Source organism: Babylonia areolata, chromosome 8 (assembly GCF_041734735.1).
Source record: "Babylonia areolata isolate BAREFJ2019XMU chromosome 8, ASM4173473v1, whole genome shotgun sequence".
NCBI classification, from domain to species: Eukaryota; Metazoa; Mollusca; class Gastropoda; order Neogastropoda; family Buccinidae; genus Babylonia; species Babylonia areolata.
This window is the reverse complement of record NC_134883.1, coordinates 27534267-27557488: the sequence shown is the minus strand read 5'-3', so window position 1 is coordinate 27557488 and position 23222 is coordinate 27534267. Positions and strand designations below refer to the sequence as shown.

General features: G+C 42.6%; 1 protein-coding gene across 1 annotated transcript in view; it reads right to left on the bottom strand.

The window, feature by feature from the left end:
* Positions 1-1496: 1496 nt before the first annotated feature.
* Positions 1497-23222, bottom strand: part of LOC143285258 (suppressor of tumorigenicity 7 protein homolog) — a 60702-nt gene continuing 38976 nt past the window's right edge. Inside the window, exons 9-21 of the mRNA XM_076592516.1 lie at positions 22031-22232; positions 19943-20113; positions 17472-17550; positions 16153-16207; positions 13459-13558; positions 12753-12850; positions 10514-10625; positions 9789-9861; positions 7737-7839; positions 6946-7096; positions 6212-6304; positions 3428-3567; positions 1497-1600 (exon numbers count right to left, since the gene is read on the bottom strand). Coding sequence (XP_076448631.1) covers positions 1505-1600; positions 3428-3567; positions 6212-6304; positions 6946-7096; positions 7737-7839; positions 9789-9861; positions 10514-10625; positions 12753-12850; positions 13459-13558; positions 16153-16207; positions 17472-17550; positions 19943-20113; positions 22031-22232 — 1473 coding nt within the window. The 3' untranslated portion in view covers positions 1497-1504. The remainder of the gene's footprint in view (positions 1601-3427; positions 3568-6211; positions 6305-6945; positions 7097-7736; positions 7840-9788; positions 9862-10513; positions 10626-12752; positions 12851-13458; positions 13559-16152; positions 16208-17471; positions 17551-19942; positions 20114-22030; positions 22233-23222) is intronic.

Genomic DNA, 23222 nt, shown 5'->3' with positions numbered 1-23222 from the left:
CTCAGTTTGATTTTCAAGTCAAACTTGGGAGAAAGGGCAAGAGTGGTATTCAAACCAGACCCTCACGAACTCTCTGTATTGGAAGATGAGCAACTTAACCATTCTGCCGCCTTCAAGAGGCAGGAGAAAGAACTGATGCCAGAGGCAAAGAAAAGAACAAGAGAATCTGACAAGCATCACCTCCTCAACATGTAGTGGAGGAACAGATGAATTCAAAGTGGGCGTGTGGTCTGAAACTCGGGAATGAGCAGTTCACTTCAGTCTAGTTTCTCATGAAGGTGTCACTGCGGTTCAGACTATCAACATATATGCTACACCACACCCGCTAAGCAGATTCTTGACCAGCAGAGTAACCCAATGCACTACTAATCACAATAATAAATGAATGAATAAATAAATAATTAATAATGATGACAATAAAAAGGTAAGTACATCAAAATAAAGTCAGCAATTTAAACAAGAGGCAACTCACAACCCCACTTGCCCACTTTCGATATCATAACAAGGCAACTTCTCTTGTCAGCGTTTGTGCAACCCCTCAAAGCAAGCAGAACCAGCACAGATACTACCGGCAGACGTGCAGAAAAAAAAAAAAGAGGACGTAATAAAACACCACACTCTGAGGGAGCCAAAAAACAGAAGCGACACATTTCTGTACCTGTCAGCGAAAACAAACCACAGGGCGGACAAACTTTCCAAAAAAAAAAAAAATCAAAACATGCTATATGCTTTACCGTGATACGTTGTTAGTTCTACATCCGTACAGCAACGCTACATGTAAAGCGCTCTGCTCTTCTTCAGTTGCTAACTACATAAGAGCTCGAAACGTTTCAAACAATCACAGCACCACGGCTGTTCTCTCGTCCACAGCCGACACCATCAAACAGCAGATAAGTTCTTCGTTGCAGGCTGTACACTTCATACCCATCCAGCAAAAAAAAACCATGCATTTCTTATCCAGCCTTCAGGATAATCTCCGTCAAACGTAAGCGTCTTTTCTTATCTTTCCTCCATCTGTGCGTCGACAGAAACATTTCACAGCACTTGAGGACTAGAACAGCGGCAGAGGGGGCTGAGAGGTACACCACCAGCTACTACGCTTCCTCGCAGTCAGTAGACTTTGTTTTGTTTGTTTGTGCACCTCACATCTAAGTGCAACATCACAGAAAGAAACTTCAGCGGCACTGAGCAATGTACAAAGTAGGGATGCAGTTGTTGTTTTTCTTTTCTTCTTCAACACTTCTTTTTTTTGTTTTGTTTTTTCGTTTTGTTTTGTTTTGCTGAGAACTAGTATCGTGTGAAAACAGCAGCAAGTATGGAGCATCGGGGACAGGAGGGTATGTGGAGGGAAGAGGTCAGACTTGTGTTGTGAGGGAGTAGCTGTAGGGGGTGTGTGGGGGAAGGGTGTCGAGGCTGGGGGAAGGGGGGGATGTGGAGGCTGTGGGGTGGGGTAAGGGGGAGGAGCGCGGGCTGGGGGGATGGGGGGGGTGAAGACGACGGATGTTCAGATGCGAGAGAGCTGGTGGAGCAGGTTGGAGGGCAGGATGGCTTCCAGCTTCTCCAGGATGTAGCTCAGGGGCAGGTACAGCCAGCCCAACATCTGTACAACAACAGAAAAGAAATTCAAAACAAGAAAGAAAGAAAGAGATATGCTGAATTTGGGTTTCTTTTGTTTATGATTAGCATGTCGCTCAGGGGGGAGAAACAGCCAGCCCATCATCTGTACATCATCACAAAAAGAAAATACAAAGAGGAAAGAAGGAAAGAAAGAAAGAACAAGCTATGCTGAGTGTGGGTTTCTTTTTCATGTGTGTGCTCCAGGGTGTAGCTAAGGTGCAGATACAGCCAGCCCAACATCTGCACAACAACACAAAAATAATTTGAAGAAAAAAAAAAGTACTGAAACAAAGAAAGAACAGAAAAAAGGAGAAAAAAAAGAGCAAGCTTTGCTCTGTATGTGTGTGTGTGTTTCAGGTAATAGCTCAGAGGCATGTTAATTTTTGTTTGTTTTCCAGGATGTGGTTCAAGGGAAGATACAGCTGACCCAGCATCTGCACAACATTTCTTCTTCGTTTGTGGGCTGCAACTCTCACGTTCACTAGTATGTACACGAGTGGGCTTTTACGTGTATGACCGTTTTTACCCCACCATGTAAGCAACCATGCTCCGTTTTCAGGGGTGTGCATGCTGGGTATGTTCTTGTTTCCATAACCCACCGCACGCTGACATGGATTGCAGGATATTTAACATGCGTATTTGATCTTCTACTTGCGCATACACACGAAGGGGGTTCAGGCACAAGCAGGTCTGCACATATGTTGACCTGGGACATAGGAAAAATCTCCACCCTTTACCCACCAGGTGCGGTTACCGAGATTCGAACCCAGGACTCTCAGATTGAAAGTCCAACGCTTTAACCACTCGGCTATTGCACCCGTCTGCACAACACAAAAGAAAAGAAAGAAAGAAAGAAGAATAGAAAGGAACAAAGAAAGAAAGAAAGAAAAAAAACACAAGCAATGCTGAGTGGTTTGTGTGTGTGTGTGTGTGTGTGTTTCAGGTAATAGCTCAGGAGGAGATACAGCTGGCCAAGCATCTGGATAATATAAATAAATAAAGAAGGAGGTTTGAAAAAAAAAAAAAAAAAAAAAAAAGAGAAAACAAAAGAGGAAAGACAGAAAGAAAGAAGAAGCTACCCTGAGTGTGTGTGTGTTCCTTTTTGAACTCCAAGAAGTAGCTCCTTAACTGTTCGTACAACTGTTCCCCTTCGTTCAGGTAACACGAGTCACACACAAACAGACAACCCCCTCCCACACACACACACACACACACACACACACCCCCTTAAACCCCCTTAAACCCCCACAGCCAGTGAAGACCCATCGTGCACACGACCACTCCTATGGACTCCAGGTACTGGTGTGTGAGGAGGGCCAGCTGGGCTGTAAAGGAGCACACACACACACAAAAAAAACAACAAAAAAAACAACCCACCCACACACAAACACAAACCTGCACACACCAACACCTGCACACACACAGACACCCTCCACACCCCCACACACACTGAAGACCCATCGTGCACACGACCACTCCCATGGACTCCAGGTACTGGTGTGTGAGGGGGGCCAGCTGGGCTGTAAAGGAGCACACACACACACACACAAAAAAACAAAAAACAACCCACCCACACACAAACACACACCCGCACACACCAACACCTGCACACACACAGACACCCCCCACACCCACCATGCGCACGACCACCCCCATGGGCTCCGGGTACTGGTGTGTGAGGAGGGCCAGCAGGGCTGTAAAGGAGCACACACACACACAAAACAAACCCCCCCCCCCCCCCCCCGCACACACCAACACCTGCACACACACACCCACCCCCCACACCCCCCCACACACACTGAAGACACACCGTGCGCACAACCACCCCCATGGGCTCCGGGTACTGGTGTGTGAGGAGGGCCAGCAGGGCTGTAAAGGAGCACAGGCCGGCCGTGAACAGGATGAAGAAGGGCAGTTCCTTCTTGGGGTACACTGACACCTCGTGGAACGCTGCACACAGAGAGAGAGAGAGAGAGAGGAGCATTACAGTTAGTGACCTGTCCACCACCCGCACACTTCATCAGCGGTATGCATCTGTATTCTGACAGCGCTAGCGTTCTATCCTTCATCAAGGACGTTATCGGTCTTTTGACAGCAAACTTGTGAAACACTGTCAACCACCCGCACACTTCATCAGCAGTATTTGTATTTCTTTTTATCAAACAGATTTCTCTGTGTGAAATTCAGGCTGCTCTCCCCAGGGAGGGCGCGTCGCTATACTACAGCGCCACCCATTTTCTTGTATTTTTTTTCCTGCGTGCAGTTTTATTTGTTTTTCCTATTGAAGTGGATTTTTCTACAGAATTTTGCCAGGAACAACCCTTTTGTTGCCGTGGGTTCTTTTACGTGCGTTAAGACGTCTGTACCTTGACAGTGAAAGTGCTCATATACTTCACCTGAGGCTGTATGCTTAAATATCTGTGTACATACCAAAGCGGACTTTTTCTACAGACTTTTGTCAGAGGATGACACTCTCATTAACACAGGTTCTTTTTCAGTGCACCAAGTGGTGCTGCACACGGGACCTCAGTTTATCGTCTCATCCAAATGACTAGATGCTCAGTTTGATTTTTCAGTCTTCTTCTTCTTCTGTGTTCACTCGTATGCACACGAGTGGGTTTTTACGTGTATGACCATTTTTACCCCGCCATGTAGGGAGCCATACTCCGTTTTCGGGGATGTGCATGCTGGGTATGTTCTTGTTTCCATAACCCACCAAACGCTGACATGGATTACAGGATCTTTAACGTGCGTATTTGATCTTCTGCTTGTATAGACACACGAAGGGGGTTCAGGCACTAGCAGGTCTGCCCATATATTGACCTGGGAGATCGTAAAAATCTCCACCCTTTACCCACCAGGCGCCGTCACCGTGATTCAAACCCGGGACCCTCAGATTGAAAGTCCAACGCTTTAACCACTCGGCTATTGCGCCCGTCAATTTTTTTTTAATTTATTTTTTTTAGTCAAACTTGGGAGAAAGGGCGAGAGTGGGATTCAAACCCACAAACTCACGGACTCTCTTTACTGGCAGCTGAGCATCTTAACCACCTTCCTCAAGGCCTGTCTAAGCATGTGGGGTTACGCTGCTGGTCACGTATCTGCTTAGCAGATGTGGTGTAGTGTAAATAGATTTGTCCAAACACAGTGACGCCTCCTTGAGCAACTGAACTGAACAGAGGCAGTATTCTTACCCTTCCACTTTTTCAGAGGTATACTTCTGTATTTTGACATTGTGAGTGCTTGTCTACTTCATCTGGGGCAGTATTTGTACCCATCCCATTCATTAGATGTGTGTGTGTGTGTGTATTTTGACATTGCAAATACTTGTATGCTTCATCTGGGCAGTATTTCTACCCACCAAGTTTATCAGAGTGCGTCTGAATTTTGACAGCATTAGTTATACTTCATCTGAGGCAAAATTTGTACCCACCAAGTACACCTGAGGTATACATCTGTAATTTGACAGCGTAAATACTGGTATATTTCATCTGAGGCAGTATTTGTACCTACACACTTCATCAGTGGTATGCATCTGGTGCAAGTGCTCGAATACTTCATCTGGGCAGTATTTGTACCCACCCACTTTATTAGAGGTACACATCTGTAATTTGATGGTGCAAGTACATGAATACTTTATCTGGGGCAGTATTTGTATCCACCTACTTTATCAGAGGGACACTTATATATTTTGACATTGCTTATGCTCGTACACTTCATCCAGGGCAGTATTTGTACCCACCCACTTTATCAGAGGTATACTTATATATTTTGACATTGCTTATGCTCGTACACTTCATCCAGGGCAGTATTTGTACCCACCCACTTTATCAGAGGTATACTTATATATTTTGACATTGCTTATGCTCGTACACTTCATCCAAGGCAGCATTTGTACCCACCCACTTTATCAGAGGGATACTTATATATTTTGACATTGCTTATGCTCGTACACTTCATCCAGGGCAGTATTTGTATCCACCCACTTTATCAGAGGTGTAGTTCTGTATTTTGACATTGCTAGTGCTCGTACCTACCAAGTTCATTAGAGATATACATCTGTATTTTGACATCGCAAGTACTCATATACTCCATCTGGGGCAGTATTTCTACCCACACACTTCAACAGTGGTACTTGATCTTCTGCGTGCATATGCATATGAAAGGGGTTCAGGCACTAGCAAGTTTACACATATGTTAACCTGGGATACTGGAAAATTTCCACCCTTTACCCACCAGGCGCCGTCCAACGCTTCTACTACTTGGCTACTGCCGATTCTCAATGAGAATCACAACAACAAACAACCAAGCAAAGTACACCTTCACTTGGATTTATCAGCAATATTTCAAAGAAAAAAAAAAGAGAGAGACAAATTGTAACTATTTTTTTAAGACAAACAAACAGCATAACGTGCAAATGACTTACATAGCCACTAATTGTGTGGTTCAACCTGAATCAAAACAACAAAACATGCATGCAAAGAGCACATTTACTTGGATTTACAGGAATATTTCAAAGGAAAAAAGAGAGAGACAAATTGTAACATTTCTTTTAAACTCAGCAAATGAAGAGCACAGTGTGCCAATGCCTCACATGGCAGCAGTTCCCTGTCGGCGCTCTCTGTACACGTGGGGTAGGGGTAGAACAGGTGCCCCTTCTCCAGGGGGTAGGGAATCATCCTGAAGGCTACACACACACACACACACAATCAATCATCATCATCATCATCACATATCATCATCATCACACACATACACAAACCAGCATCACATACACATGCATAGACACACACACACACATCATCATCAACACAAAACACGCACACACACACACACACACTCACATCAACATCATCATCACAACCACATCATCACACACACACACAAATGACACGTCATCACACACACACACATCACACACATACATACAATCATCACACATACACATGTGCACACATATACATCATCATAAACATATTCATGTAAACATACAAGCAAACACATAACATGCACTAAAGTATGTTTATATCCAGTATTTGCTAATAACTTCAGAAACACACACACACGCACACAAACACACACCAGTTAGGTGCCTGTGATTCCAAACTCCACAGCTGTTTGACTGGAGACCATGTTGTTAAACCTGTTAAGCCACCCAGATGCTCTTCACACACACCCCACTCTCCTACCTTTTCATTCCACTACTTCCCCCCCCCACCCCTCTCCTTCTGTCACCCGCACCTCCCCCAACCCCACCCCTCCACCCCACCAACCCTCTGCCCTTTTCAAAAAAAAAACTGCAACAAAGCTGCATAACTCTTTACTCACTGCCTTCCCAGGTGCAGTGCAGCAGGTTCAGCGCCCCGTCCACCCTCTTCCAGTGTTGGAGGTGGAAAAAGGCGTAGGAGATGGCCTCGCTGTCGCCCCGCTTTAAAATGTGCTCTGGGGACAGGATCAGGCTCTTTGTCTCCAGCAGATACTGAAACAAAGAACAAAGGAAATGGACTGCCAACTTGTCTGGAAGATTATGGATGATAACTAACTTGGTACACTAGGGCAGGAAGGAGAGTGTGAGTGGGTGAGTGAATGAAAGGGTGTGTGTGTGTGTGTGTGTGTGTGCGCGCGCGCATATGTGTATTTTTGTGTATTTGTGTGTGTGTGCGCACACGCACGTGCATATCTGTGTATTTTGTGTATGTGTGGGTGTGTGTACATGCATGCATGCGCACACGTGCATTTTTTTGCACCTGCATATGAGCGAGAGTGTGTGTGTCTCTGCATAAGTATATGTCTACATATAAATGAGTAAACTGTGTATGACCATAGTCTCCCCATTTACCATTCGGAACCAGACCACCTCTCAGTTTCCAACTTAGCTACATCTGAACACACACACGTGTGTGTGTGTATATATATATATATATACGCTTACATATTTCTCAACACAGTTCCTATCTCCCAACTCATGCGCTTGTAAATACACGGCCGTATGTGCAAGGACAATTACACAAACACTCAGAAACACACATAAACACACACACTTACATGCACACACACACACACAAACTCCACATGCACACACATATACACACATCACACACGCACACAAAATCACACACCTTCGGAACGTGTGGATTGAACTCCACTGCCCTGTGTATTGCCTCCACCGCTGTCATCTCTGCCGTACTGAGCCCCCGTTTGGACGCGATGTCTGGGGAAAACCTGGGGGACACACATCAACATCAAGGTTCTGAAAGAGAAGCCGACAGTTGGATGGAATCTCACCTTGCATTAGAAGCTGTCATCTCTGAGGGAATCATCCATTTCTATCCATTTTTTTTTTTTTTTTTAGTTGGAATCATTCTCAACTGACGCCATTTCATGGACAAATTTTAGCACGGCCTTCTACACACTAACACACACACACACTGTAAAAACAGCCCAGACTGTATACAACAGAGTACACAAGTGAAGGGTAGAAAAGGTGCAGGAAGGAAGTTAAGTGACCTCCTCCTCCTGACCTCATTCCCTCAACCGCTGGGGTCGTTGGGGGGACATGGGGAAGATGTCATTGCTCGCCACTCCGTTCTGTTGGCAGCTGTCGTGAGGAGGTCTGGCATTGTCATTTTGGTCCATTCCTTGACATTGTCGGACCAGCTCTTTCTCTGCCGTCCCCGTCTGCGCCCTCCCTCTACAGTCCCTTGCAGGATGGTTTTGGAGAGGGTGTTATGTCGTATGACGTGACCAAACCATGCCATCTTCCATCGTTTGACAGTCACCAGCAGTGGTTCTTGGGGCCCAACAAGGTTGCTGACCAGGTTCCGCACATAGTCATTGGTCTTGTGCTCCTTGTAGGAGATGTGTAGTAGTCTCCTCAAGCATTTGGTTTCGAATGCTTGGATTCTTCTTTCTGTTTCTGCCATCAGTGTCCATGTCTCACATCCATATAAGAGGATGGAGACCACCAGTGACTTGTAGAGCAGGAATTTTGTGTGGAATCTGATGTTGCTCTTCCATACCCTGTTCAGTCTGGCCATCGCTGCCGTTGCAGAATTAATCCTATTTCGGATTTCTGCTGTGCAGGTGCCGTCTTTAGACAGGGTTGCTCCCAGGTACTTGAAGCTGGTCACTTCTTCCAAGGGCTCACCATTCATGGTTATGTTGGTACTGATGTTAGTTATGCTGTTGACCATGACCTTTGACTTCTCTGTGCTGACCTCCAGTACAACCACCAAACTTGCTCTTCAATATAACCCCCCGGGGCTCCCCCAACACACAAATTCTCTCTGTCTCTGTTTCTGTCTTCTACACACAAATTCTCTCTGTCTCTGTATGTTTCTGTCTTCTACACACAAATTCTCTCCGCCTCTGTCTGTTTCTGTCTTCTACACACAAATTCTCTCTGTGTCTGTCTGTTTCTGTCTTCTACACACAAATTCTCTCCGTGTCTGTCTGTTTCTGTCTTCTACACACAAATTCTCTCCGTGTCTGTCTGTTTCTGTCTTCTACACACAAATTCTCTCCGTGTCTGTCTGTTTCTGTCTTCTACACACAAATTCTCTCCGTGTCTGTCTGTTTCTGTCTTCTACACACAAATTCTCTCAGTCTCTGTCTGTTTCTGTCTTCTACACACAAATTCTCTCTGTCTCTGTCTGTTTCTGTCTTCTACACACAAATTCTCTCCGTCTCTGTCTGTTTCTGTCTTCTACACACAAATTCTCTGTCTCTGTCTGTTTCTGTCTTCTCCATCTCTCTGCACTCCCCTCCCCGCTGACCCACCCCCACTCACACACATACCATACCTCTACAAAAACATGGCCTGCAAACTACAAGTCATGAAGCATAAACCTTACAATAACGTTACATGAATGCAGATCCTATCCATAATTCCTCAAGAAACATCTCAGAAATAAGCTCTCTGTGCGTCGGTGTGGGAGTAATACCACTGAAACCGTGCAGATGACAGGGCAGCAGAGGAAGAAAAAAAAAAGAAAGAAAAAAAGAAAAGAAAAAAAAGCTCTCTGTGCGCATGTGGCTGTATGTGTGTGTGTGTGTGTATGTCTGTGTCGGTATTTGTGTGCCTGTGTGTGTGTGTATTTGTTCATGTGTGAATGCATTAGTGTCCAAGTTACATTAAAACCCAGAACCCAGAGATAAGAAGTGCAGCTTACTTGTCAGCAACTGCTCTGGCCTTGAGCAATGCTGCAGTGTAGCATATTGTGGCTGACTTGGGCAGGTTTATATCTGAAATCAGACACTGCAGAAATTAAATGCAATTCGTTTTAGAGAGTAACTTATAAACTGGAAATTTCTGAAAATACTAAACTGACTATTTTAGAAATTTGGGTTAATTTTTTCTTTAATGCTGCTTTGTCTTCGCCCTCACATACACACACACTCACTCACCAGCCCGCCCCCCCCCCCCCCACACACACACACACACAAACACACACATAGACCTCTCCCACTACCTCCACACACACACAGAACACAGAACTCCCCATCCAACTCACACACACACACACACACACACACACAAAGACCCTCACCCTACACTTTCCACACAAACCAACAGACTCAACCCTTGCACTCTCCTTCCAACACACACCCACACATATACACCTCACCTACCCCTTCCCCCCTCCCACACACACACAACCCATCCCCCCCAATCCCCCAGGACTCCCTTCCCTACACACACACACAAACACACACAACACACAAACCACAAACACACCACACACATGCACCTATCCACTCACCTACCCACACACAAAGACACATTCCCCTCCAAAAACACCCACCCACACCCACGTACACACACACACACCACACAAACACACCCACCAACCCACAACCACACAACAAAAACACCCACACACACCCACACACCCACCGTCAAACCTGGCCAGCACAGCCTGCACATCGGCATAGGCCTGAAGCTCCAGCAGGGCCTCTATGAGGTTCTCCTGGATGCTGAAGTTCATGCCCGGGGACTCCTTCAGCAGCTGGGACAGTGAAACGTGTTGGGGTGGGTTGGGTTGCAGTGTGTTGTGTTGGGTTGTGTCGCAATGTGTCGTGTTGGGTTGTGCTGTATCGCATTGTGTTATTTTGTATTGTCTTGTGCTGTGCTCTGCTGTGCTGAGCTGTGTTGTATTGTATTGTGTTGTATCACATTGTATTTCATTGTGTATATTGTAGTGTTGTGTAGTATTGTGTAGTGTAGTGTAGTGTAGTGCATTGTATTGCATTGTATCATATTTTGTTGCATTGCATTTTTTGTATTACATTGTATTGTATTATATCGTATCATACTGTACTGTATTGTAGTGTACTGCATTGTATTGCACACAATTGTATTGTGTTGTAATGTATTGTATCATGTTGAAGTGTACTGTATTGTATAGTACCATGTTGTGTTGTGTTGTATTGTATATTGCAAAAAAAAAAAAAAAAAAAAAAAAAAAAGTATTGCACTGCATTGTATTGTGCTGTCCTGTGCCGTACTGTACAGAATTGCATTGTACTGCATAGTATAGCTACTGCTTTGTACTGTACTGTGTAGTACTGCATAGCACCGCACAGCAAAGCATAGCAACGTAAAGCATTGCATAATATTGTGCTATGCCGTACTGTACTGTACTGTACTGTACTGTACTGTACTGCACTGTCCCACACAGCACAGCACTGTGTCATTTTGTATTGGATTCTATCATACTGCGTTGCTTCGCACTGCATTACATGGTGTTGTGGTGTTGTACTGTATGGCGTTACATTACTTTTTGTCCCAACAGATTTCTCTTAGTGAATATTGGAACTGCCCTTCAATAGGGAGCAGAAAGCTTGTCAAGTTTACGTTCTATTTTACTTCAAAACGCCTGAGAAGTTGATTCTATCTTACTTCAAAGTGCCTGAGAAGTTGATTCTATTTTACTTCAAAGTGACTGAGAAGCTGATTCTATTTTACTTCAAAGTGACTGAGAAGTTGATTCTATTTTACTTCAAAGTGCCCGAGAAGTTGATTCTATTTTACTTCAAAGTGCCTGAGAAGTTGATTCTATTTTACTTCAAAGTGCCCGAGAAGTTGATTCTATTTTACTTCAAAGTGACTGAGAAGTTGATTCTATTTTACTTCAAAGTGCCTGAGAAGATGATTCTATTTTACTTCAAAGTGACTGAGAAGTTGATTCTATTTTACTTCAAAGTGCCCGAGAAGTTGATTCTATTTTACTTCAAAGTGACTGAGAAGTTGATTCTATTTTACTTCAAAGTGCCTGAGAAGTTGATTCTATTTTACTTCAAAGTGCCTGAGAAGTTGATTCTATTTTACTTCAAAGTGACTGAGAAGTTGATTCTATCTTACTTCAAAACACCTGAGAAGTTGATTCTATTTTACTTCAAAGTGCCTGAGAAGTTGATTCTATTTTACTTCAAAGTGCCTGAGAAGTTGATTCTATCTTACTTCAAAGTGACTGAGAAGTTGATTCTATTTTACTTCGAAGTGCCTGAGAAGTTGATTCTATCTTACTTCAAAGTGCTTGACAAGTTAAGATTATATTCAAATTTCTGAATGCTTGACATGTTTATATTCTAGTCTATTACAAAAAGCTTAACAAGTTTACATTCTATCTTACTTCAAAATGTTTGACATATTAATATCCTATTTTAATAAAGTGCTTGACAAGTGTATACACAAATTCAAAATGCCTGACAATTTTAATTTCAGTTTTACCTCAGAATGCTTGACGCATGTATATTCTATCTTATTTCAAAAAGCTTGACAAGTTTATATTCTATTTTACTTCAAAATGCTTGACAAGTTTATATTCTATTTCATTTCAAAAAGCTTGACATGTTCATATTTTATTGTAGTACTTCAAAATGCTTGACAAAGGCGTATCTTATTTTACTTAAAAATGCTTGACATGTGCATAGTCTATTTTATTTCAAAAAGCTTGTCAAGTTTATGTTCTACTTCTCTTCAAAGTGCTTGACATGTGTATATTCTATTTTACTTCAAAATAATTGACAAGTGTATTTTAAACGTCACTTCAAAATGCTTGACAAATGTTTATTCTATAATCAAATGACAGTTCTGCAGACAAAATTCCGGCAAAAAAAACACAACAACTCACATCTCTCATCATTTTGACAGCTTCTCTCGTGCGCCCAAGTTTCCGTGCACACATAGCGAGCCGTCGCTTGATGTAGACGAGAATGTTTGTGTCTCGCCCTGCAACGATGAGTTACTTATCTTAGTGCTCAGTTACTCCTGTCAATACAGATCCAAAGAAATGTGTTGTGGCAAGACACCCAGACAAACTGACAACATATGCCGGTTCTATCTAAGCTTATACACTGCAGACGTCTACTGCATCTGGACAGGCCTATGGTACAATTCAAGAATCCATCCATAACACACATGGATATACATTATGTCTGTAAATACACATTCAGAGCAAAACACACGCAGACACACGCACCACACATATGCACACACACTCACACAGAGTAACACACACACACACACACAAAATGCATATACATACAAACTCATGTAGGCTAACACCCACACCCAACCACCCACAAACATACACAATAAATATGCAAAAAGACACGAACTCACACAGACTAACACACACACACACACTCACACAATAAAAATGCACACACATACACACACACACACACACACACTTCACCCAGACTCACACACACACACCACTATAGAAAATGTAAACCACTCATTCTCGCTACAGTCACACCACCTTAGAACACACCCATCACTCCTCAAACAGGACAACAAATGAAGTCTGCAGTGAAGCTGCACTTGGAACTCACGATGTAAGGCCTCCTGTATAGAGTTCTGGTGCTGCGTGGTCTGTGACTTGCGGTAGTTGACCTCTGCCGCTTTGTACGCCTGTTTTAACGTCTTCTCTGCCTGCAGTCACACACCACGCAATACTCACTCCCTTATTGACTCACTTGTGTAAACAAAGTGAGTCTATGTTTTAACCCGGTGTTCGGTTGCCTGTGTGTGTGTGTGTGTGTGTGTGTGTGTGTGGTAAACTTTAACATTGACATTTTCTCTGCAAATACTTTGGCAGTTGACACCAAATTAGGCATAAAAATAGGAAAAATTCAGTTCTTTCCAGTCATCTTGTTTAAAACAATATTGTACCTCTGGGATGGGCACAAAAAAAATAATAAAATGAAGCCTAATTATATGCAAACTGCATTTACTGTTATATTTATATTTTTTGTATTCTCTAAACTTGGCACTTTGATCTGATATTTGGACCCAAAAACAAGAGCACTCATTATTATCATTTTTTGTTCAAACAGGAACTTCTTTTGCTAAGCATGGAAGTTTTATTTATTTTGCAAACGTTTTGGTGCAGATAGTAAAAAAGGGAAATTACTCTGTAATTAATGCTAGGGGACTTAATTCGAATTTGGTTAGGACTTTTTTAACGTGAAGCTTTATAATAACAAATACAGAACACATTTTTAATGATTAGATTTTTTTTTTTAAGTGTATCACAAGTGAGTCTTGAAGGCCTTGCCTCTCTTGTTCATTCACAGTAGGGAGGGTTTGCAGGCCCACTTTTGTGGGGGGCCTTTCGTCACTTGCAGAGCTACAGCGAGGAGATGATCATGTTATGACGTCATGGGCAGCCCACCACCATAACTACTAGCTTTTCTGAGTTTGCAGTACCTTTCTTCGGACAACTCTTTTGGCAGAAGTTTGTTTATTCATTTATAGTCTGTCGATCTAAGACAATGACATTAGACTGAAAATTAATAATAATATTAATAATAATAATAATATTATTATTATTTGGATTATTATAATTTCTATGATGATGATGATGATTGTTATTATTAATTAGAAATCATCATTTCTGTATATTCAAATGAAAAGGGGGCGGTTGAGGTGGAGGGTGTGTGTGTGTGTGTGTGGGGGGGGGGGGGGGGGTGAGGGGGAGGGAACTGAGGAAGGAAAAGAGAGAGAGAGAGAGAGAGAGAGAGAGAGAGAACAGAATGTGGAAAAGATAAGACTCTTTGGCAGAGTTTAAGAATGGATCAGTTTGAATATGTAATGGTAGAGATGTGACAAGAATCATGCTCAAAGTAAACACAGAAGAAAATAATGGTGTGATTATAAAACCAAACACATCTTGCATACTTGCAAAAAAAAGTCATAGAAATTCAAAATTCTTTCGTCAAGACGACGATTTCCATGGCAAAATTTTGCCTTTTGGTGATCTGGAAAAAAAACAGGAAATGGAGACACACATGCTCACACGGTTCTTGCTAAAAATATAAGGGAATCTCCACAAAAATCAGACAAAAGTGTGTCTGCAAACCCTCCCTAATGTCCACATATTTTCTACCACCCACTTAAAATTCAACTCAGCACAGACACACTGATCTAGAGCATGTCTTGAAGTGAAACACGTAACTGCCCTTTGTGAATTTCGTTTTCTTGGACTAAATATCTTTTGGACATGATTTCTCCTGTACCCAACTTTCCTCTTCCATATTGGTAGGAACTAAGTTCTCGCTCTCTCTGCTGTGCTTTTATTAATAATAATGTAGTTATATATAGCGCTGAATCTTGTGTAGAGACAAATCAAAGCGCTTTCACACCAGTCATTCACATGCATAATTTTAAAAGTGGAGAAACTGAAGACAAGGAAGAGGCAGGGTAGGGAGGCTATCTTCAGAAGAGGTGGAATTTAAAGCCAGACTTGAAAGAGCTGAGTGCAGAGACGTGACGAAGCGAAAGAGGAATTCAATTTCAAATGCAAGGTCCTGAGACAGAGAAAGAATGGCAGCCAACGGTGGAGTGTTTGAATCTGAGTATGCATTAACAGAGTGGATCCAAAACTGATCGTAGTGAGTGAGATGGAGTGTAGAGGTGAAGGCAGCCACAGAGATAGGAAGGGGCAGATTTGTGAATACATTTATAACATTGAGTGCTGATCTTACACTTTATTCTGTGTGAGACAGGAAGCCAATGGAGTTGTTGCAAAAGAGGAGTGATGTGCTCAGATCTTTTCTTTCTTTGGACGAGTCGGGCAACAGAGTCTGTATGCACTGAAGGGACTGAATGGATGAAGTAGGTAAACCCGACAATGGGGAGTTAAGTAGTCAAGGCGAGAGAGAATGATGTTCTTTCTGCTTTCTATTTTATGTTATCAATATCATCAAAAACAACTTTCCTCTTCCATATTGGCAGTAAGTATCTTCTCACTCTCTCTGTTCTGTGTTTATTATCATAAAAAACACACCTTAAGTTCACACTGTTATATTTTGAAGGAAAAAAAAATTAAAAATTAAAAATCAATATCATCAATCATCAAACCACCATAATGTCCTTTCTCCTTTCTTATTCCTATGTTATGAATATCATCAAAAACATCACCACAATGCTGTCATCATTATCTTTCTGTGTTACTGTCAGGAGTGTTATGAAAAAAAACAACTAATCATCAAACCATCACCCAGTTCTTTCTTTCTGTGGCTTACATCGACTATGGTGGACGCTTCTTCCTCTGCCAGCAGAATCAGGGCGGGAGCACACCTGGAACAAGACAGTGGAAACTGCTGCTGTACACAGTGAGGCTGGAATGGGCTGGGTTGTGCTGTGCTGTCCTGTCCTGCATAGTGTTGCACAGCACAGCACAGCACAACACTGTATTGCATTGCATTGGATTGTGCTGTGCTGAACTGTACTGTACAGGGTTGCACAGCACAGCACAGTATTGCATTGCATTGCATTGTGTTGTATTGTATTGTGCTGTATTGTATTGCATTGCATTGCATTGTATTGTGCTGTATTGTATTGCATTGCATTGTATTGTGCTGTGTTGTGCTGGTAAGCGTGCTGTGCTGTACTGTACTGCATGGCATGGCAAAGCATGGCACATCATAGTATTGCATTGTATTGTGCTGTGCTGTGCTGGTAAGAGTCGTGCTGTGCTGTGCTGTAGTATACTGTAGTGTATTGCATTGCACTGTATTGTGCTGTGCTGTGCTGGTAAGCGTTGTGCTGTGCTGTACCGTACTGTACTGCACAGCATGGCACAGCATAGTATTGCATTGTATTTTGCTGTGCTGTACGGTACTAACATTTTCCGGTACTAATACTTTTTTTTTCCCCTCCTGCCTCTTCCTATCTGCACATATATAAATAATTGTTTCCTTATCAAAGTGGATTTTCTTTCAACCGACCGGAAGAACTAAATACTGCTGTGTGTCCTTTGAATTGAGTTGTGCGCAAGACGGACATGGTACCTCAGTCAACTTGTCCCATCTGTCAGACCGGTGCCCAAACTACAGCGTGTGGGGGAGTGGGGAGTAAAAAATTTCCCAGTTCTTGTAAGAATCAAAACTCAAACCTTTGCTTCCTAGTTCAGATCTCCACCCACTGGGCCACCGCTCTTTTCAAAACCTCTCATGTTCTGGATAATAACGACTCCCCCCCCCCCCCCCCCAAAAGGCACGAAACATTTCCTATGTTCAGATGTAATGAACTGCTGTTAAACACACCCATTATTTTAACATTTGTCACAAAGAAACAAACTACATGACTACCACAAGTGTACTCAAATCTGAACAGGGCAAGTTCACTGTTATTTTTGAATGCTTATACTTACTTAATCATTAAGCAGCAAGTTTTAAAACTTTTAAATATTTTTACCCACTTTACATACTTATCACCTTACAGATACTTCAGTTAGTTGCAAGATGTTTCACAACTGCCAGTAATATAACCTGAATGGAACTGGGGTTGTTTTCAAACACTTCCCTGCTTCCAGTTACCTGTGACAATCAAAAGCACTTACTCTCCATTCTTTTCCAACGCCTCATGTGCAGCCTTGATGCGTGCCTGTGGATTTCTCTCTCTCCATGCCATCTGCATGACTGCAAAACACACACACACACACACACACACATGCACACACACGCACAGACATACATGCATACACACACACACACACACACAAACACATGCACACACACATTCCCAACTATAAAAGATGCCAGGGTTTAAAATATACAAATACACGTAAAGAAATATCGTGGTTTTTGGCCTACAAGGCCCTGCAGCACAAAAGGGGGCGTACATGGGTTAAATTTGAGTATAAAAAAAAGTAGTGCCTTATTGGCCAAAAATTACAGAACACAATAGATGATTAAATAAATAAACAAATAAATAGATCAGTAAATAAATATATAGGCAAATAAATAAGTAAATAGACAAATAAAGAAACATAACATAAATGCCTCTTCATCCCCATACTTTAAGATGTCAGGGACTAAAAACATGCTTATAATCATACAATAAGTAAATTAAAAATGAATAAATCATCAGACAGACAAATAAACAAATACATCTTCTTCACAGTGTACAAAAACATATCAGGACTCAAAATATAATCATAAAAGCAAAGATATACATTAACTCTCACCATACGAACGGCGAAAGAGACGACGTTAACAGCGTTTCACCCCAACTACCATCATCAAAATATTGCAAGCGGAAGGCTCTTATACTGAAGAGGTGAATGTTGACAAAGAATACCACAATTCTGACGATGGAAGCTAAAGGTTGGGTCATTGAGACACCCACAGGACATCTGAGGGGTATGTGTAGAGGAGAAGAGAGGACTGGCCGTACTGAGTGAGTTAAGGCTGACACTACAGTCAAATAACGACTTTTTTTTTTTCTCTCCAACAATATCTCTTTTTTTTTGTCTACTAGGTGTATCATCACTTGTGGATCACAGAAAAAGTTATCTTAGACTTCTGTGGATACCCGTTGCTATGGAAACAAATCAAAATGGCCACCAAACAATGTATCAAAGAAATCGGGTTTGTGGTCCATGTGGTGCATGCAAACATTTTTTGTTATGTGGACTTGATCCACAATGACATTATCTTCATTTTCACATGAGATTGTGTTGATTCTTCAATTATTGTATTTTTTTATGGTTTTTTGAAATTTTGGGTATTGCAAAATCCTCAAAATTTACAATGGGTAAAACAAATGGAACCGCTATGAATTAAAACCCAGAGAATATTTTCATACATACATAAAACTTCAATAACATGTTATAAAACAATCATGAGCAAGTCCAAGGTATGTTGTCAAGGCTAGAAACTTGACGACTCGCGTCGAAATTGAACAAAATAAACACTTGCGTGATTCAGCAAGCAATCTTTACTGGCAATTTTTTCATTGTTAAAGACATCTTTACAGTGGAAAAAAAATATGCGTATGATAGAAGAGATGTTCAAGAATCAAAAAACAAAAAATTAAATCATTGAATGAACACATTCAAACAACAAAAACCACTCCAGTCTGCTTTTGCTGACCCAGATCAGACCACCTCAGACAAAATGCGGCAATCGACCAGTCGCCTTGGTGAAGTGGTTAGTGTCGCTGACTGGCGGCTGGGAGGACGCGGGTTTGAATCCCAGCGGAGGTGGGTTTTTCGGCCCGAGCCGGCTCCTACCCAGAGTTGAGTGTGCTGTGGGCTTAAATGGGGAGACTGGGACCACACATTCGAGTGTCATCCACTTCAAGGATGCGTATTTGGGTGTGTTGCTCAAATTCACCTGACCAATACTGCAAGTGTCTGTATCTCTTGGGCCTGGTTAACGCCGGGATATCATTATGACAGGAAGCGTAGAGTACAGCCTTGTCATGCAGTCCCAAACCAAAATGGACCTCCATAGCAACATTGTCATCATCATCGTCATCCTCCTCTTTCATCATCATCAACATAAACAAAACAGTCTCAAAGTTTGTGGCGTTTCATGCCCTGCTCTCATGGTGACCTCAGTTTCGAAACCCCTCCACTTCCTTGCTTGGGGTGAGTCCTGTCAATGTCTTCAGTGTCTGCAGATTCCTGGGGGGCTGTTGTTTGAGGGACATGGTGGCAGTCTCCACACTGGGATGGACGCTCACTCAGTCTGGCTCCGCGACTAAGCCATTATTGTCGTTAGTAGGGGGCATAGTAGGTGGTGTCCTAAGTACGTTGAATCAGAACAGGCACCACTTAACACCATCGAAGTGACTCAGCAGCAGTGCAGGGTCTTCTCTGGTGTGTGGCCTCCTGGCGACCTAACATCGATGGTTCCCTGCAGACTGCCGACGCTGGAACTGTGACGGACGAACCCAGGTGTGGCTGTATATATGGGGGAATCAAAATAAGCAGCGTGGGAGTAATGCTACTGAAATGGTGCAGATGATGTGGCAGCAAAAAAAAGAAAAAAAAAGCGGCAAAGCACCAGCAGGCCAGCCACTCACTTTCATATTCCGGTTTGCCAGCATCGGCCTCACAGGTGAAGTAGGTCTGATGGTCCTGGGCAGAGAGGTTCATGTCGTAGTAGGTGAGGGGCTCCTTGCCTGTGGCCCAACTGAAACGCTGGTACTCTGCCCCACGGAACAGGTTCAGAGGGTTCCGCCATAACTTGCAGTCTGGCGGACAAAAACAAACAAACAAAAGACACCTGCAGGTTAGCTTACTATGAATGGATGGATTATCTGCAAGAATTCTGTTCGAAATATCCCGCCAGTGTACAGCCTTAACAAAAAACAAAACAACAACAAAAAACAACCAGTGTACAGCCTTAACAAAAAACAAAACAACAACAAAAAACAAACAAACAAAAAACAATGACAATAATTAAACACACACACAAAAATGTAAGTCGATTTACATTAAATGGGGAAGAAGCTTCGCTCTTCCTCTGACACAAAAGGTGAAGTATGAAATGTAGAAGCTCAACTCTCTCAGTGATATAATGTCTAACTAACAAACAAGAAACAAAGCACTTCTTCTGCTAGGATCCATCATGTAAGGTTATGTGATAACCACAGAACATGCACACACATGTAAAAACATGCACGTGCATATGTACATGCACATATTTGTATTTGTATTTGTATTCCTTTTTATCAAAACAGATTTCAGGCTGCTCTACCCACGGAGAGCGCGTCGCTATACTACAGCGCCACCCAATTTTTTGTATTTTTTCCTGCGTGCAGTTTTATTTGTTTTTCCTGTTGAAGTGGATTTTTCTACAGAATTTTGCCAGGAACAACCCTTTTGTTGCCGTGGGTTCTTTTACGTGCGCTAAATGCATGCTGCACATGGGACCTCGGTTTATCGTCTCATCCGAATGACTAGCGTCCAGACCACCACTCAAGGTCTAGTGGAGGGGGAGAAAATATCAGCGGCTGAGCCGTGATTCGAACCAGCGCCCTCAGATTCTCTCGCTTCCTAGGCGGACGCGTTACCTCTAGGCCATCACTCCACTGTGTCCATATACACACCAAACACACAAACATGCATGCATGCATGCACACACCTGCGCTCACACACACACATACACACACACTCTCATGTCCACACCCCTGCCTAACAAAAAAACCCATGATCACTGTCCACCTACAAACCACCACCACCAACAACAAAGCAAACAAAAGAAAACAGAAAAAAACAACAGCATCAACAATCCTAAATAAAACAGTGGATCACTCAACACAGAACAATCACCCAGCTCAGCAAAACAAACACAAAGAAAAGACTTGTCATCAAGAAGTGAAGAGGTTCATGTCATGTGTCACGGACAGTAACTTGAAAATAATGGATTTAAATCAAAATCCTTTCAAGGACGTGTCATTGTGGCATTTTTTAGCCTCTAAGCCAGCTCCTATTCAGAGTGCTCAGGTCTAAGATGGGAAGATTTGCACAGCACATTCAAGTACTATTCTGGTGGCGGTCTCCACTCTAGGGCTGATACTCACCCTGTCTGGCTCCATGACTATGCTGTTGTTGTTGTCAGAAGGGGGCTTGGTAAATTGTGTCCTAAGTATGTGAAATCAGAACAGCCACTACTTAACACCACCAAAGTGACTCAGCAGCAGAGCAGGGTCTCCTTTGGTGTGTGGCCTCCTGGTGACCTAACATCAATAGTTCCCTGCGAACTGCCGACACTGGGACTGTAACAAACGTATCCAGATGCGGTTTCATATGGGGGATTCAGAGTGAGTGGTGTGGGAGGAATGCCACTGAAACACCACAGATGATGGCAAAGCAAAAAAAAAAAAAAATAAAAATAAAAAGACAAAAATAGAAATCATAATGACCTCAATTTCCATCTCTCCTTCACTATCATGCCATGCTGTTTGGTGAGTTCAAGTCACAGTATCCAGTGTCGACAGATTCGCAGGAACTAACAACATGGATGATGGGACATTTACAAATCAGAAAGAACCTGAAAACCTCCAACAAACTACCAGAGGTATGTCATTTAAAAACAAACAATCCAAGCAAAAAGGGGGGGGTGGGGGGGGGGGAGTTCCCAAAACAATTAAACACAGTTCAGTCACCTGGCACAGACGACTGCTGACTCGTGGAGCCTCGACTGGAATCGGGGGTGGCCGTGTTGGTGACGGAGTTGCTGGGGGTGACATTTCCGTTGGGCACCTCCGGGTTGCCCTCCCCTCCCCCCAGCAGCGGTGATATGTGATTAAGCGACACTTGCTCGATGAATGACGTGCCGTACTTCTTGAAATACCACCACTCGAAGATCTGGCAGAAAATGTGGGAAAGTTTGAGGGTGAACAAGCATTCATGATTTCATCCACATGTTGATCAAGAATACTGAAAGTGATACGGAAAGTTATAACAAGGTGGTGAACTGACTCTTCCAAGTGCCAATAAAAGAACAGTCAGATTTGTATACCTAAAATAATCTATTTAATTTCTTTTTTTCTCACTGCAATAATATTCAAAGCCAGAGAGCACAGAAAAGTGAGTAACAAAGGTATGACAGAGATCTGCAATGGAAACAACGATGCAAAAACAGACAAGAAAGACAAACTCATGCGTAACTTGCACAGGTAGTGTTACATCTCACGACTCTCACCGTCTTGTTCTTTCATGCATTTCTCACTTTAAATACAAAATCAAACATGCAACTCTTCTCCTCTCATTCTCTGTTCTGTCTGTCTGTCTCCCTCTCTCTCTCTCACTCTCGTAAGGTCTCTCTCAACAAATTTTCTCTCATCTAAATATGCAATATATGCCAATTCTCAAGAACTGTTACCTCTTATCAAAAGCAGTCACCATTCCTCAAAACAACAAAAACAAAAAGCAAACAAAGAAGTAAACAACAACCAATAAAAAAAAAAAAAAAAAAAAAAACCTACACAAAAAACTCCCTCCAAAATAAATGAATTATACAAGATAAAATCAAAACCCTTTTCTTTTCCACATCTGCCCTTCCACTATATTAGTACCTCATGTGAACAGAGTAGTGATAGGGAGGGAAGGGGAGGAGGGAGGAAAGGGGAGGATGGAGGAAGGAGGGAGGAGGGGAGGGCCAAACAGAAAGAGAAATACATGTAATAATATCTCCACCTCAGGAGCAGATTTCAACAGCAGTGATGCACACTCCAGCTCCAGGTCATACAGCCCAAGAAAAGACAAGAAAGGGATTTGTAAAAACGAAATGTATAATTAAAACAAATGTCTGGGAGGAAATCATGGAATCCAGACGAAGCTGATAAACCCTGAACT